Below are 16859 nucleotides of genomic sequence, written 5' to 3' on the forward strand. Positions count from 1 at the left end.
TCTCTAAACCAAAACATCAACATGTCTTGAGCCACAGCGCCCTGTAAATGGGAGGCCAAACCAGAAGACTGCACCATAACATATTCAAGGAGATGGGACAATAAAGAGGAGTCTGCTTCTCCTTCTGCAGGACCCTGAGAGGTGTGTCTTGTGAGAATACGCAGCACAGATTAGGAGGTGCTACTGTTAATGCAGTGCATCAATTTTGCTGTCAAGAGAAATATGAATAATTTATACATCCCGTATAAAAAGATGGCAGACTATATACATATATATCTTTTAAATTATTTTATTTTGTGTAAGCTAAAAGGAAATTTACACACTTAAATCTCAAAAGACCTTGGGCATGCACATTGACCTTTTTAGAGGTTCTTCTACATAGCTCTCTTTTTTCCATAGGAATTTCCCCAAACATTTACAACCCATAGTTTTTACTGTATATACAGCCTAAAACCATAGCAATCTATGATTATGTCATTTTACACTGTGCAAAATCAAACATAAGAATAGTGGTACAACAAAACATAAAAATTTTTAAACAGATAAATTTCATTGTAAAGACATTCATATAGTTTTGGTCCTTCTTTTCCAAATCAAACCGATTAAAAGCAGATGACCTTCTAATGACCCAAAAATCAAGTGTTTAGACAGTGATCCATAACTGGAACAAGAAGTTACTGACAGCATACCTTTCAAAAGGCTATATAGTGACAGAGCCATACTATTTAAGTTTAAGAACATAAAAATTGATCAGCCAACCAATCAACCAGGAGGAGGGGAGAAGGAAAGAAAAAACACATCTTAAGCTTGTTAAAACAGAAAAGAAATTATTGGGTTTTAAAAAACAATAACTGAAAACCCACAATGTAACTTTTTTTTTTTTCCAGCAAAAAGTATTTTAATATATGCAGGAAAGAAAAAGACGCTCAATGCAATCTGAAAACCTTTGAAGGGGACTTCACATATTGTGAAAATTGACGTCTTCATTATGTGTTTCTAGGATTCTTTTTTTTTTTTTTTTTTAAACTTTTTAAAGTTTTGTAAGAAGGACACCACCAGTGTATTTCACAAAGACATAAATGTATACACCCCAGCACAACAAAAAGAATAGATCTTCAAAAAGATTTACCCCCAATTATTTACATTTTTCTCTAATATAAATTTAGGACTCCAGTATGTAAATAAATATACATAACTATGTATACCTTTCTAGTGCTGCTTACCAACAAATCATCTGAACTTGATTTTTTTTTTTTAATTAAAGCAAGATTGCTTTTTATGACCCCCAGAGGGAAGGAAAAAAAATCAATAGAAAACGTCCAATTCACATCACTTTAGTCTACCTTTTCTTGGCAGCTTGTCGAAGGTGTTAATGTGGCTGGGAACATCAACACCTTGGCATGCATGAAAGTTAAGTCAGGAAGGCTAGAAATCACCTTGGCAGCCTCTTCACTAAGATGTTCTTCCTTTTTAGGCTTCCTGTTGAGAAGAAAAGAAAAAAGTGCATTAATCCAGTACCTGATATCCCTTGGATCACTGAAAGAATCACTGATTGAAGCAGTGTTCTGTCACTTCGTCTCCCACTGACAAGCACTTCTGTAAGCTATTTGAAGCTAGTCTAATGTTATAATACCTACCTGCCTAACAACAAAATGTTAACACGGGAAGTCAGCAAAACGTTCCTGAATATTGTTGCAATAAGGAAAAAAAAAAATCTATTCAGATGCTAATTTACCATGGGGGGGAGCAAGTTCCAGTGTGCCATTCTGGGACTATTCACTTGAAGAAACAACCAGACTCATATTTTAGGGTTAAGACAATAGGAACATTTTTTTTTAAGCTACCTAAGTTCTGTATAATCTTTCGATATAAAATGGAAATATTTTGAAAGGACGTGAAGAAGTTCCTAACTTACTCCTTTAATAAATAAATACAGGTACTAATGCTGCATTTCCAACACAACTGCGCTTGGATTATATACCATACTGCTCTACATCATGATCCACAAGCCCCTTTCTCCCCTCCAAGGTCTCATCATCATCAGAAGGTAGTTCACTGCTGGCAGCTAACTCGCTTTGAAGTGAACGAGGTTGTGTAGCCATAATGATGCACACAGCAGTTTGGGAACCACGGGTATTTACTTCGCCTTTTGCATTATTCACAAGAATTACTGAGCACAAATGAATACAGAGGTCTGAATCCCACGTTGCTTGGTTCTCACTGTTATGCAAGAAACTCACATTTCCTAAGCAAAATGAAGGCTGGCTCAGACTGCTACAGAAGTTCCCCTCTCCTGCCTCCTCGGTGCTTTATCTTGAAGAGTCCTGGCTATTACTAGAGAAACTCCATCAAATGTTATTCCAGGTCCAAAAAGGCACCTGCTACTCCCTGCAATAACAGCAGAAATCCTAGCTAAATAAGCTCTCCCATTATGGGGCAAAAAGCTGAGACAAAAGGCTAGAAACAAACGGCTTTTCCATACACCATTTCAGAAATTTTCTTTCCACACCTTATCTTAGCTATAAAACTTTAAACTGTACCCATGAGAGGGCAATCACCACTTCAGTCACGAAGCAGCATATAAGTATACGTCTTTTTTGTCAGCACACATCAGGATTGTTCCCTGAGCTAATGAGAGACCAGGAGAAAGCAAGGAGCCACATGGTTGCTTCAGCAGCAGTCTCAGAATTTCTTGGCTAAGGGGGACAAAAAAAACGCTCGAGTTAAACTCATCCTTGCCATCAGTGATCATTGTGTTGACACTGAGCTATCAGTTTTGTTTGCTACTTGAAATCTCCACTTGATGAAAGATCTCTAGATGAGGCAGTATAGATACTAAATCTGACTTTCCCTTGCTAGAATAGCAATATTTTCTTTTCTCTGCTGCAGTGGAATTTCATGAGCCACTGACTAGGCAGATTACCAAATTCTGGAGGATAAACAAAGCTGTGTGCTGGATTTGCTGAAGGAAGAAGCAGAGAGCCAATATGTGCCTCCTTCTCTAACAGCTTCACAGTCACCACTGTGTGCACTTGAAGGACTATCTCTGAGCTGTTGAAATGTGGTTGTCACCCACCACTGTGTTATCAGTATCTGGTGCACTATTAGTAATCACTTACCACAAGCCTCTTACGGTACAAACTCCTGGTGATCAAGGACTTACAGCTAACAAAGGAGTATTTGACAGAGGAAGCCAAAGGAAGAGGGCTGACTCAGAGATCTGCATTAAAAGGAGTTCCTGCAATTGTAATCAGGCACCGAGATGGAGCTCACACACTCCTTGCTATTTATATGCCTCTTCCTCCTCTGCTCAACTGTGTCACGCGGAGAAACGGCACTGCTGGGTCCCAGAGGCAGCGCTGCACTTTATTTGGTGTTGATATGAAGGACCTTTATCACAGGGCGATGCTCTTGCTGTCCTAACCAGTGTCTGCAACATCGCTGCAGAATATGCATGCCAGCGAGCGCAGTCAGATGTGAATCTTGCTCGATTCCTGAATGCTCCCCTCCTGGTTGGAGGCCCTTTGCAGTAATTTATCTGCTTCATGTGCTCTGCAAAAAGTACCAATGAAGGACAGGCCAACACACTTACATACCAAACGTTACTTAACTATGACCAAGTCACAGCTATGGATCCAACCACTTGCCAAAGCTCAAAACTTTTTTTTTTTCTTTAAATCATCTCAGTGCAGAGAGGGGAGGAGATTGGCTATGTCTCCACTCCTCAACAGAAAGGGGTAGACTTATCCAAAAAGTAATAAAACCAGACATTTCCAGTACCCCTTCTGGATAACAGAGCAATCGACACCTTCAGTAGCAAACATCACCAGGGTAACTCTGACCAACTACTCATTAGCTCTCTATAAACTTAAAAGACAAAGTATCATCATCACTGCAGACTGATTTTGCATTAAATTCATTCAGGTTTTAAAACAACCTTCTGCAAAACACTTTACCCCCATCCACCTCTTCTCTTACACTAGGTTACATTTCCTCCCAAGACAGAGAACAGAGGGAATACCTTTCCCCAAGCAATTACGCCAGTCCTTCTACCTGTTGGCACGATGTTTCATTTTAAAGGCACATTAACACCAAGCTGCAAGAACTTAGCCAAACTGACAAGCAGGAAAGACGCTGGAAGAAGATTTAGCAAGAAATAGGGAATGCTTTGTAGATGTGTCGCTCACACCTTAGGGGTCTGGTTTACATTTCAATCCCTTCCTGAAGCATTCAGCCTTTCAGGACTTCAGTGACCTCTCATGTTTGCAACAGTTTTTGAGGATAACACCAAAAAGGCCAGGCTCTAACAGAAACAGTGATTAGAGAAACGGGCTTTAAAAATGACTCTGTAATTAAGAGTTAGCCTGCTCCATCCGACACTGCCCACAAGGAGTATTTCCAGTTTAAATGAGGGTTTCAGCCAGTTCTTGGAACAGTATCAGTGCTCTGCTTTTCTTCAGAAAGACAGCAGATAAACTTTTTATCTCTGCCAATTCTACAGAATTGGGCAAGGCTGCAGAGTGTCAGTGGAATGCTGAACTGGAGCACTGGCTTTCCATACTGCTACCTTCAAGATCTCAGATTCAAGCTGGGAAGTTTCCTCTCCTCTGCAAGCAAAAGATGGAGGTATTTCAAACCGAGACGACTGTTCACACGGCTGTCCTACAGTTGAATAATGGTACTTTCCCTCTAAACCCTAACCTCAAAGCTCTTGAGTTCAGACAAGTTACAGACAGACATGGGGTAGTTTTAGCACAACTGAAGTAGCCATCAAAGTGGTGTTAAGCCACTGGCCACATCTTCTCCTGCCTATTTGTCAGGAATGGTTAAGTCTGTTTCCAAGCTACAGCACGCAGATCGTCTTTGCTGAGCTGTCTGTACTCAGCCACTCCTATTTTAAAGATTTCAGTTCATGACAAATAAAAATTTCAAAAGACAATTTCATTAGGAAAAAGCTAAGACACTGGAACATATTTAGTATACTGTTGAGACAAGACCTTATCTCTTTGAAGGGTTCTGCCTTGAAAAACTGAAAAGCAGACTGCTTTTAGTTCACAGAGCACAAAATCAGAATAGATGAAAAACTTAATATAAAAATAATCAGAGTTGATGAAGAGCCTACAAAATGTGTTTAACACTGAAAACAGCTGCTTTAAAACAGCTGATCTGTGTGCATGTCTGAACTTAACTGGTAAGCCTGAGGTCTCCAGCCTTTCGCTATAGGCAGCTATATTCCTACAACACAGATCCAGAATCTCTTCATATCACTAAGAAATACTCTCCAGAACTGGCGAAGAACTTTGACATCTAAACAGCTCCAACATAGCAAATAAAAGTTTCAAGTGTGCTGTGGAAGCATTTAAAAAAAAAAAAAAAAAAAAAAATCCCCACCCACACATCAAGAAAACAATACAGAAAATGAAGGTCAACATTCATTTAAGCAAAGCAGACTACCCTGCTCATTTGTAAAGAAAAAGCAAGCTAAGACATCTTAAAGGTCTGGCAAGCAAGGAGGCAGAAATCTAAAAGGGAGATAAAGAAAATAATAAATATACTTTTGGAGTTTGGATGCCCTGCTGCAAATTTGCGGTTACTTTTAAACTAGACTTGGAATATATGACAAAGTTATTTCAACTGTTGCTAAGTTTTCTATTTAGCTAGTAAAACTAACTTTTTTTTTCCCTTCCAGTTGCTTATCTTCATAAGTATACATCCTCCATGGATAGAAAAACAGGCAATCCAAAAGCAGAGAGAAAAAATCAGCACCGAGGAGTGGAGTTCCCTCTACTGGTTCTCTCTTGAAATTTCATGGAGTGTTGAGCTTTTTCAAAAAGCTGTGTTCACTTTTAACATTTTCACTGCAAGAAAACTAACACAATCATAATGAAAGAACATGGTCTAAAAGAGCTCTTTTTACTTATTTTAAGGAAGCCTGTTACCTTCAAACACTAAGAATTCCTACATATGATGCAATTTTTGTGTGTGCACGTTTTAAGTGCTATGATGCGTGGAAATCCATTTATTTAGCTATAGAGTAATAAATAAACCCTGAAGCTCATTCAGAGTGAGGACATCTTACTGTTTATTAGCTGTGAAGTAACTACATTTATAAATATCTACAAAGCATGTACTTCCTCAACGATAGGAGCATTTCACCCTGTGAGAATCACTCAGCGATTCTTTAATGGGCACAGCCACTAATTACATGTTAAGACAGTCCAGAATCCTACTGTTAAGATGAATGTTCAGAAAATAAACACAAAGAATAAAAGCGTAAACAGGGAAAGAATATTCTGTACCCAATTCAACAGGTCTGATTTCAAGGAAGACATTTGACAACTAAAGCCTGTATATAGAGTCCCTACAGAACAAAACGCAGAAGAACCTTGCATGAGATCCACGAGGCAGAAAGGACATCGTAAACAAGCTACATTTTACCTCCTTAAAAATTAACTTGCAATAGCAAAATGAATCTGATGTTTGGTCACTGAAGTTTTGATGGATGTTAGAACTATATCCACATCTATGAATTATGTAGAGGACCTACCAGTGCCTTCTGTCAAAGTCCTAACAGTTTGAATTATGAGGTTCAGCTCACCCTTCCATTCTTAGAAATCAGTTCTGTTCTTCAGAAAGTCTTATCTTTCAATCAAATATTTGGTTCCTGCTTTTAAAGTGACTTTTTTCTGTCAGCTGAAAAAATGTTTCCCATCTTACCTTAGAGTTTTGTGATAATTCAAAATATGAACTACGGTGGTAAGAATTTCATACTTGTAACATGCAACTTTCAGTTGCATCTTAAATGTAAACCTTTTGCTCATTCAAGAACTTCTGACCTGAAATGTCACACACACTCACTCCTCTCGTTTTGCCTCGCCTTTTTCAGGGAGGGGGGTAAAAGCACAATGAACTTTATTTACCTTGTGGACGTGCTTGCCTTCTCCACCGTGGACATGAGTCTTGCAAATGCATCGGTCACTCTGTTGCTTGCATTGGAAGTTTCCAGTTTTGAGGTTGTCAATTCATACAACTCAGGATCCACACCTTATAGTATAAAATGATAATCAGTGATGGTTGGAGACAAGCACAGCCATAATTAGCCACAGACCAACTTGCTAGAGACTGTTTTCTGTAAACATCTGAATCATTTAAAGTTTCAAGATACATGAAAAGAACGTGACGGAACATGTCCGTGTTTCTAAAACAGCGTCCTCTCTCCCCACCCTTTTCAGTAGCTTTTTAGCTGCATTACAAAGCGCACACACCTTGGATCAAGTCTGGCATACAAGGTCTCAGTCTAAGAGTAAACAAACAATTTGATTTTACCTTTTAGAGCAAAATACCTGTAAAAAGGTCAGTTTGGTTACAGTGGATTGTTTCAATCGCTTCAGCTCAACTGTTTCTATTAAAAGAGTGCTGATGGTTGGCAGCAGCCAACTCTGAGATTATACACGACATTGGCATGCATTATAGCGAGTTTAGTATCTTGCTTTTCACAAGAGGTTCCATTATTTATTTTATTTATTTATATTTTGGAGTGAGGAAAAACAGCTTTTCCAGTGCATACAAGTGGAATAACATTAAAAAAAAAAAGTTAGACAATCACAGTTATGATGCTACCAAAATCCTCAGTCTGTGCTTCCTCTTCTATCTCCTTTATCTACAAAGCATCAAGTATCTGGAGGTTTCAGCCTTGATTTCAAAGCTTCAGACGCCATAGGTTAGATACTGAATTCTGACATTACATGTGTTGCAAATCGATCTCAAGTTTTATCAGCAGAGGTCATTCTGAAAACAATGGAAACTTGCCTGACCCCTGCCCTCCCTAGATAGAGGCGAAATTCTAACTCTTTAATATCGAGCATCGTATCTCAGTAGGGATACATATCTCAGTAAGGATACTGGCTCTAAAACTTCCAGATAGCAAACACTTTCTTTTTAAGAAGTGCCTAGAAATCAGAATTATTAAAACCTATCAGGACTAACATAGCACATTTTGGTGCTCAGAAGCATTTTAAATTGGTGATATTCCTTCAGGTATGTTTTCAGCTATTTCATGCCTCATGGTTTGAAAATGAAGTGCACGTATATGCATCATCCACAGTCATAACTAACTTTCAAAAATAGTGTAGAATTTGGGCAGAAACATCTTGGTTTTTTTTAGACATCTGCATTCTAAAAAAGCATAACGCTGATGTCAGCTGGTTTGGACAACACAGAAACATTTTGTACACCACTGCAGAACAGCCTCTGCAAACACTTGGACACAACAGTCCCCTGTAGCTACCTAGCATAAAAACTGTATTTGTAGCCTTGTATGTTGATGATTGTACTCAGTCTACTTGCTTGGATTCAAGGCATTTTTAGAAGTACTCCTGAAATATCAAGCGGTAACTAAATTAGAAAAATTGCTGTGCCTACTGTCCTTCCTTTTCCAACCAGTAACTGTAGTACTGTGTGCACTAAGAGGTGAGGCTAATAATCCTCGTGACTGCTTTGCTTGAGCTCTTCCCAAGTAGTGTCTTGACCACTTGTTATTTCTGCAAGAGTTAAATACTCCTTCATTGTTAGGAAGCTAAGCCAACCAAAAAGCAAAATTAAGAAAATAATCTGGTTAAGCTGTGGGGGCAGAGGGGAGGATTTGCTCCATTTAATATGGAGTTTATTAGAAATTAATCAGCTCTCCTTTCAACCTACATGTTTTAGTCTGGATTTTCAAAACAAATTTCATCCAGTTTCATGCAAAACATCAAAACATGTGCTGCACTGAGACCAGTATACCATGACTTTAAGTACTGTCAGATGTTTACAGAACTTGGAAACAGGAAAACGCCCAACTAGTCCATAAAATATCCACTTTCAAACAGGGAGAAGAAGACTCGAAGAAATACACTTTGACTTGCAGAAGCCCGCGAAATCCCATTAAGGTACAAATTGTAAGACTGAATGAAACGAGGAGTTCTTTGACGTGCAACTCTGCAGCAGGCATTAAATGCAACCTTGTGAATTACATCGTTCAGATATTCACATTTATGGTCCTGAATTCGTTTTCACTGTAACGTGATGTCACTGCTCAGTTTACTGTTCCGTTAGACACCTTTTACTCAGCTACGTTTATGTTAAGCTACCAACGTGAAAAATAAAACAGAGTAAATCTGTGGGAACATACTGGAAATGAGTAACTCCCTGTTCATGACGTAGAGGGTAAATTTTTATAAGTTATTTTGGCAACTGATTAGATCAGACTGAAAAGAATAAACCATAGACCTACAGTAAGTAAAGCTAAGGTCTTCAGGGAAAGAACAAACTTCTACTACTGATAAAAAGGTTTATTTTTAAGCCAAAAGATTTAACAATTGGTCTTTTTTATTTTTTTTTTCCCTTTTCCATTTTAAGTAAGAGTTGCATATTCTCCATTTTATTCAAATTATCAGAGAATAGCTAAGGAAAGCACCGCAAAACCTTAATGAGATATTAAGGGAAAGTTAGCCAACCAAACCCCACACAAAGCTCCTAAACACACACACACAAACACATGAGCTGCAAGCCAAGAAACAAATGACTTTCCCAGAAACAAGTCAGGAGGAAAGAAAAGCAAAAACTTAAAACAGGCACTACAGGGGATACGAGGGGAAGGTGATGATACCTGTACTTGATGAAACAACAACAGGAGAAGAAAAAAAAAGAAAGAGAAAGTGCAATAAAAGGCTAAGGGAGTATCCCTCCAGTAACCAGTTCAAGTGTGCACAGCAGCAGGATATAGGATCGTACCCGACTGCACAAGCAGTGCATGTAGTGGGCACTGATGCCAGAATGTCAATAGACTTGCACATACTTCTCAAAGAATCTGTAAGACTTGAAAATCTCGAATTTGCTACCTGTCACTTTCATTACAGATCTGCTATCTTTCACCTATATAAGGATATTTCTCACTATTGGAGAAAAAAAAACATATTCGTATTGGGATGAGGTAAAATTGCCCTCAATGATCAGATTGCAAAACTGAAAAATCAGGTTTTTAACAACAACAAAAAATACAACTCTAATTGTAAGCACTTCTTTAAAATACAGGAGAGCTTCAAATCTCTTAAAAATGGTTTAACCAAGAAAACTTGGTTTCTTAAAGTAATTAAGATGCAAAAAGACCATTCCTATGAAGAAAGTGATTATCGTGGCTTCCCAACTGCTGCCAGGCATTGTATTGAAAGAATATTTGCCTTATCTGCTTAGACTATGCACTGGGATAAATCCCCAAAGTGTTCCCTCAAGTTCCTGAAGAAATTTATTCGAAGTGTAGGTTTTCACAAGCTCCCACAAAATACTCAAAGCATGTCAAAACCATATGATAAATGAATTCAATTACTTTCACATTTTTTTCAAAGGAGAAAGTGGTATTTTCATCTCCTTTTTAAGTTGCGGATAAAATGCTTTAGTTTTATAATTAACATTCATGAACTAACGCCCCCCAAACATGCAACTATCCTTATTTTCTATGACGAATGCAGTTAAAACACTTTTTTCACCTTATCATTAATATTAGCAATTCACACAAAGAAAAAACTTACAGTCTACTGGTAGAAGACAATACCAGCTGGGTTGTGATACGTTAAGGCCTGTAACTTTACATTGGCACACCTTCCAAATAACAATCACAATCATATAATGTGGAGACACCCACATATAAGAGGGAACAAGCCTGGTATTTTATTTTATTTTATTTTATTTTGGGGGGGATAGTCACATCTGCAGCTTTTTCAGTGAAGTGCTTGGAAAAGCTAACTTTCGATCTCTCTCATTTGAAAAAAGTGTTTTAACATCTTAATTGCAAGAGCAAAAGAGCCATTCCTTAAACGTGACAATACAGAGCTGACAGTACCTTTTAAATACTTCGCACTTGATACAAAACATCAGAAAACAGAACACAGATTAAAGGAAAAATGCAGTAGAGAGACATTTTAGAGAAACACAATGTAAAACTTCTCCTTGTTTATAGGAAAGTCAAGTGATGTGCTCATGCTTTTAGTAAGTTGTTATAATATTATAGTTGTGGTTTTAACACTCTGCTGACCTGGGATTGTGGTGGTGCTGCTAGAGCTACTGTCATCCACGGGCCCAAAGAAATCAAGGTTCAGAAGAGTGGAACCTCCACTAGCTTGAAATTCAGTGACCGTGTTGGTAGGCAGCCATATAGAAGGTAAGCCAAGGGAGGGGTTTATGTGTAAAAAGGGGTAAGACACACACTTGAACATGCAAGTTATAATTAGTACTCAGTACACAATTTAAAAATCGACATGAAAACATTGCTTACAGTATTAATTTGTACCTTCTAAAATGTTAACAACTTAATTCAGTGCACATTTCCTCATGTACAATGCAGCAAGGAAATCAACACTAGTAACTTCAAAATAGAAATATTTATTTCAATCTAAAAATGAAAGAGAACCAGCAAGACCCAGAGAGAAAGATGTAATCAATTAAAGGGAAACAATATATATGTCAATTGATAATTAGGATAGAGTGGGCTTTTTCTCCCCTCAATGAAATGGAGAGTCATTATTTCGTCAGGAAGACTTAGCAGGTCCCCAGATAGCAAAGAATCCCTCTTCCTCCCCACCCCCCCCCCAAAAAAAAAAAACAAACAACTACCAAAAAACACCATTAAAGTTTCATATATTAGCTTTAAGCAATTGATTATCATTATCTTAAAACAATGTGAACACGTGGTAATAGATGCCATTCTTATATCCAGTTCCTCACTGGTAAATTATACTGTTCCCCTTTAGTACTAAAACAGAAATCAAACCAAGATACATTTTAAAGAAGTTGCTTGTTAAAAGAAAGCACGATGATTTGACTGAAGTAATAAGACACCAGACAACAGCAAAAGAGTCCATCCAGGCTTTCCTTCAACACCATGATATCACTATCCAAACTGTTATATCCTATATGTTCTGAAACAACACCATGAGGCAACACCAAAGCAGTAGAGATGCAGTTTCTTTTAGCCTGCTTTTGAACAACTTATGCATTAACTGTTGTCAGCAGGCTCCTCTTAAAGGTATCATTTTCTTTACAGGTCTCTAGCCTGTCATTCAAACAAGTTTCCAAAACTTGTTTTATTTCCTTTGAATAAACTTACATTTCTGAGACTGGAGGTGATGGAACAACTCTTTGCTATTAAAATAGACTTAGGCGAAGGGTCTTGTAGGTGATAACTATATACATTTGCAGATACAAATAACTTTGTAGCTACCTCTTCAATAAATTAGCTCTAATTAACTACTATTGAGTGTAAGCAAAAGTGGTAACAGATGATGTCACATTTTTGAAATATAAAATGATCTGTAAATCTGAAAACTTCCAGGTCAAGAAGTACATCTTTTGCAAACAGTTTGTGGTTAAAATATTGTGCTTTGAAGTAGCCACTATACACAAGTTTTTCATTCAAAGGATGTCTAAAGAGACACTTCATTGGTGAAAAATACTTTTACAAAGTATAACTCGTCACTCTAAAACGTTCATATATTCAGAGTTTCATTATAACCTGCAGTTATTTATAATGAAGTGCTAATATTGCCACTGTGTCATTAGAATATGGCATGACTCTAAAATAATACTTAACTCGGTATTTTTCAGACGACATGGTATTTCACGTAGAGGTACAGTTAATCAGAAAGAAAGCCTGAATTTCCAAAGTTAGGAGTAAGAAATAAATATTATATATATTTATATATGTATATATATGTATGTGTGTGTGTATATATATATATATATATTTAAAAAAATAAATCAGCAGATAGATGTTTGTCTGAACTTTGTAGCTTTCTTATCTCTAGCTCTGGTGCTAGAGGCTCTACGGAGAGACGTACCATCTAAAGGGTTAGTAAGGCCACTGCTACTCCAGTCAAACTGGACAGGTGGTAGAGATTCCTAGAGTTGAAAAGTCAGAAATCAGATTTTATAGTCAGTACAGGTTACAACAATGCAAAGCAGTTCAAACAACAGATTCTTTAGCATCTAAATACTAAAAAGACAAATGAATGAGCAAGCCCCAGCTTTTGCAAGGGGCATATTTTCATAATATGCACTAACAATCTGAAGGAGATTTGTTTTACTACTAAATTCTCAACAGTACAGATTAGGTAACTCAGAAAGGATTTGCAAATTAACTAAAACATATGAATTGGATAAAACCATTAAGGCATAGTTGAAAGTAATATTAGTTCCACGGAAGATGAGGCATTTTGCATAAAAAGTTGTGTATATGCAATTTAGAGGGCAATTTTAGAATAGGGTTATTAGTGAAAGCCATCTATACATCCATGCTTTGACCTGATTATAGACAAAGCCTGTTATTTACCATAAAAATACCCCGATTCTTTTTCTTTCTTTTATTGGAGGGGTTTTAAGAGACAGAATCCCTACACATGAATAACAAACTATTCAAAAATAAATGAAAAAAATATCCTGTGATTCATTATCCTGTAATGATTATATCAGGTATCTAAACAAACCACTGGTAAGATGAACAAGAGGAATATGGAAACACTGACTCCTTCTGGGAGTCCATCCTTTTCATTTCCTCTTGTTCAGTCTTCTGCACGCGCACACACACACGTGAATCAAACAAGCAGCATGGACCATGTTTTACAAGGAAAGTCTGTTCAGGGGTAGCATAACTTGCAAGTGCTGTCCTCCTGTATTCTCAGAAGACAAACCGATAGGACAGTATCAGAAATGTCTGAGATAAGTAGTAATAATGCACTTTTGTGCAAAAAAAGGTGGAAAAAGATGCACCTTCAATTTCACAAGTTTGATACAACTAAAAAAAGACAAAACCAAACACTTGTGGAAGAAAAGCAACTGAAGTTCTCCACAACATTATTTAAAATGCATCACTAGTTGTTGAGCTTTCAGTGGCTGAGACATAGCTTATGTTTGCTTTTGGAGAAAGCTGGGTTATTTATTTTACTTTTAAAACCTAAAAGCATGAAATAATATTCAGATTCATGAATCAAGACTGTAACAACCTGAGCTAGCTTTGTACAACTAAGCTAACTGTAAAAGGCTTTTGTTAGGGGATTGGTATTTACAGAAAGAAAAATAAAGGGAGCTGAAGACTTCTGTATTTACTTATAGTAAAAGCCTTGCCTAGAAAAATCTTTCCTACTTAATGACTTGGAAATATTTCCAGTACTGAGGAACACAACTAGAACACTATTCACTCCGTGGAGCTTAAGGAGCTGATGCTACATTTTTTACTTTGCTTTGGTAATGAAATTACTGGCACTGAAACGACTTGGATGGAAAAATCCTGTTACCAGTGTGAAAGCTAAACCTGATGACATAATGACCACTATGATCAGCAGCTTGTTTAAAGTTTGGCACACCAAAAATATATTAACATTAAAGGGAGTTTAAAAAAATAAAAATAAAAATAAAAATAAAAATAAAAGGGAAAAATGGAGGCTAGTATAATGGTCTAGAAGTTTTCTGCAGGGAACAAAATGAAATCAGAGTGAAACAAAGTTCCTCCCTACCAACCCTGACTTACTGAGGAACACCCACTTCATTTTGTGTCAAAAGATGAGTCAGGACTGATGAGTCCTGGGGAGGTTGAGACAAAATACTATGCAAAAGGTGGTACCAATGGCTGGCTAGGCTTTTCCCTTAAATGATTACATGATTCTCAGACTTGCTGAGGAGAGGGCAAAGGATGCAATGAATTCTTCCTAAAATGCTGGGAAAAAAAGAAAAAAAAAAAGATACCTGACTCTAAATCAGCAGGTATACTACATAAATTATTCTGTTCCATGGGATGAGGCTATTCTGCTGACTTCAACTGCTTGTAAAAAAAAGGGGTGGCAAGGAAATCAGACCTCATCCATACAGGATGTTGGCACGCCCTGGTCCTTTCATCAGCAAGCAAAGTGAAAGGGGAGGGCAGAAACAAAAGCCAATTAAACAGAAAGGAAAAGTTTTCAGTTCCTAATGTCCTTGGCCCTAAGAAAACTACCTATACTGGGACACCTGAACACAGCATTGAAATCTCAGATAATTGAAACATGCCCTGCAAATAGGAATATAACGTTTTGTCTTTCAGAGACTGCAAGGTTGTTAGACTACTGCATTTACAACCATTATTTTAATAATATGTTTTGAAGAAAAGCACCCAATCTAGAAGAATATTAAGATTCAAGGCAATCTGCTCTCACTCCTCCCTCCATATTATATTACGGGACATGGTACAGAAATGAAAAAGTATACTCAACTGCCAGGGTATTAGTCTGAATGTTAAGGAAGTAAGAAAGAGAATACTAAAAAGCCTGCTGGCTTTACTGCATCGTATTTCAGTTGATGAAAGCAAGAGACGTTTTTCACATGGCAGTTTTAGGATGGTATTATGCAAGATTTTTTTCCTAATTCAAAAGATTAAAATGTAAGCGTTCGCCTCCATGCCAATTATTATCCAGGAAAACTAATTTCTACCTCCCCTCCAAAAAAGGGAAGTATTTTGCTGTCTTAAAGCTAAGGGAAAAAAATAGGAAGGCTTGTAATACACATATATTACAAATGTTTAAATAGATCCCACAAATGAGCACCATAAACATGACTTTCAGAAAAAGGTTTACACAGACGTAACTCATATATTTCATTGTGTGTAGACATTGGCAAAATTACGAGAGCTCTAAAATTCACTTTTCCTCAGACACCACCTTTAAGTGACTTTGTTGCATCTGACAGAATAGTACGTCCTATAATATCTCTTACCTGCAGGTTTCTCTCTCTGTCAAAACTACGTATATTCTTGGATCTTTCTCCTATGTATAACTGGAGAGCAGTTCCATGATGGAGCCTTTGGCTGGTGGCCAATAACATGGTAGTTTGCATCTGTCATTGTTAGAAGTCCTGATGGTCCCTTATGTAATTAAAAGTGTTTTTAAAGACTGTCACCCCATGGGGTTTAATTAAGGTTCAGTCCCTAATACCCAGCAAGTATAAGATGCATATTCTGTTACAACATGATCTCTAATTCAGTAGCTTACACGTGTGCAGATATACTGTAATAGGCACCTGCAGAAAAGAATTGCTGGTCATTCTTTTCTGGAAAGGTCTGGGTCACTGCAGTTTTCTATTCCAATGTTAAGCTTAAGCAAAACTAAACAGATAAGAAACTGCAAAGTTATCCTGCGTGCTGGGACAAAGTTACCACTAGGGTCTATCAAAGAGTCCCAAACAGGGAGAAGGGGATGCTTTGAAGCAAAAAAAAAAAAAAAAAAGCAAGAACATTTAGATAACTTTTTGCTAGAAAGCCAGCGAGAAGATAAATAAACTTCAACACTACATTAACCATAGAACAGTATCAAAATAAGAGAAATCAGGCAACATTAAGCCTAGACAGCAGCCTTTTTGACAAACATCGGATTATATTTTAGTTGCACTGCCTGAAGACGATCATGGCCCACTACAGAAAAGAAGGGTACCTGTCTCTGTGGTTTCTCAATCAATGGTTGCCTATTGGAGCAGCCACTCTTATTCCTCCTGCGTCTTGATAAAGCCATGCTCTTATGTAAAGGTAAAAGTAATCAGGGGATTATTTCATATTCTGTTTGCTGCCTTAGAGTTATGAGCACAGGCAGAGAAATAAAAATCTCCAACTGTCAAGATAAACAAGAGATCAAACAAAAAATTAAGACACTAACTTCAAATACAAAACCCAGTAAGACTGCAAGCCACCCTTACACAAAAAGTGATAGATCAATCAGTAGCTTAACTTCCTTGAGAGGACAAATCGTTTCCAAAATACAAAACATTGTCCTTGCAACTTAAATTGCCCAGACTGGAATTTGCCCACTGTA

General features: G+C 37.4%; 1 protein-coding gene across 4 annotated transcripts in view; it reads right to left on the minus strand.

Moving 5' to 3' along the window:
* Nucleotides 1–292: 292 nt before the first annotated feature.
* AFTPH (aftiphilin) overlaps nucleotides 293–16859 on the minus strand; it is a 46818-nt gene continuing 30251 nt past the window's right edge. For 2 of the 4 annotated variants that reach the window (XM_084284654.1, XM_084284655.1), the window contains 4 exons: nucleotides 12870–12930; nucleotides 11069–11152; nucleotides 6921–7044; nucleotides 293–1479 (listed from right to left, as the gene is read on the minus strand). In XM_084284654.1, coding sequence (XP_084140780.1) covers nucleotides 1335–1479; nucleotides 6921–7044; nucleotides 11069–11152; nucleotides 12870–12930 — 414 coding nt within the window. In that variant the 3' untranslated portion in view covers nucleotides 293–1334. The remainder of the gene's footprint in view (nucleotides 1480–6920; nucleotides 7045–11068; nucleotides 11153–12869; nucleotides 12931–16859) is intronic. The other 2 variants (XM_084284656.1, XR_014618311.1) reach the window with 2 other exon arrangements.

Source organism: Netta rufina (assembly GCF_964035555.1).
Source record: "Netta rufina genome assembly, chromosome: 3".
Taxonomy (NCBI): Eukaryota; Metazoa; Chordata; class Aves; order Anseriformes; family Anatidae; genus Netta; species Netta rufina.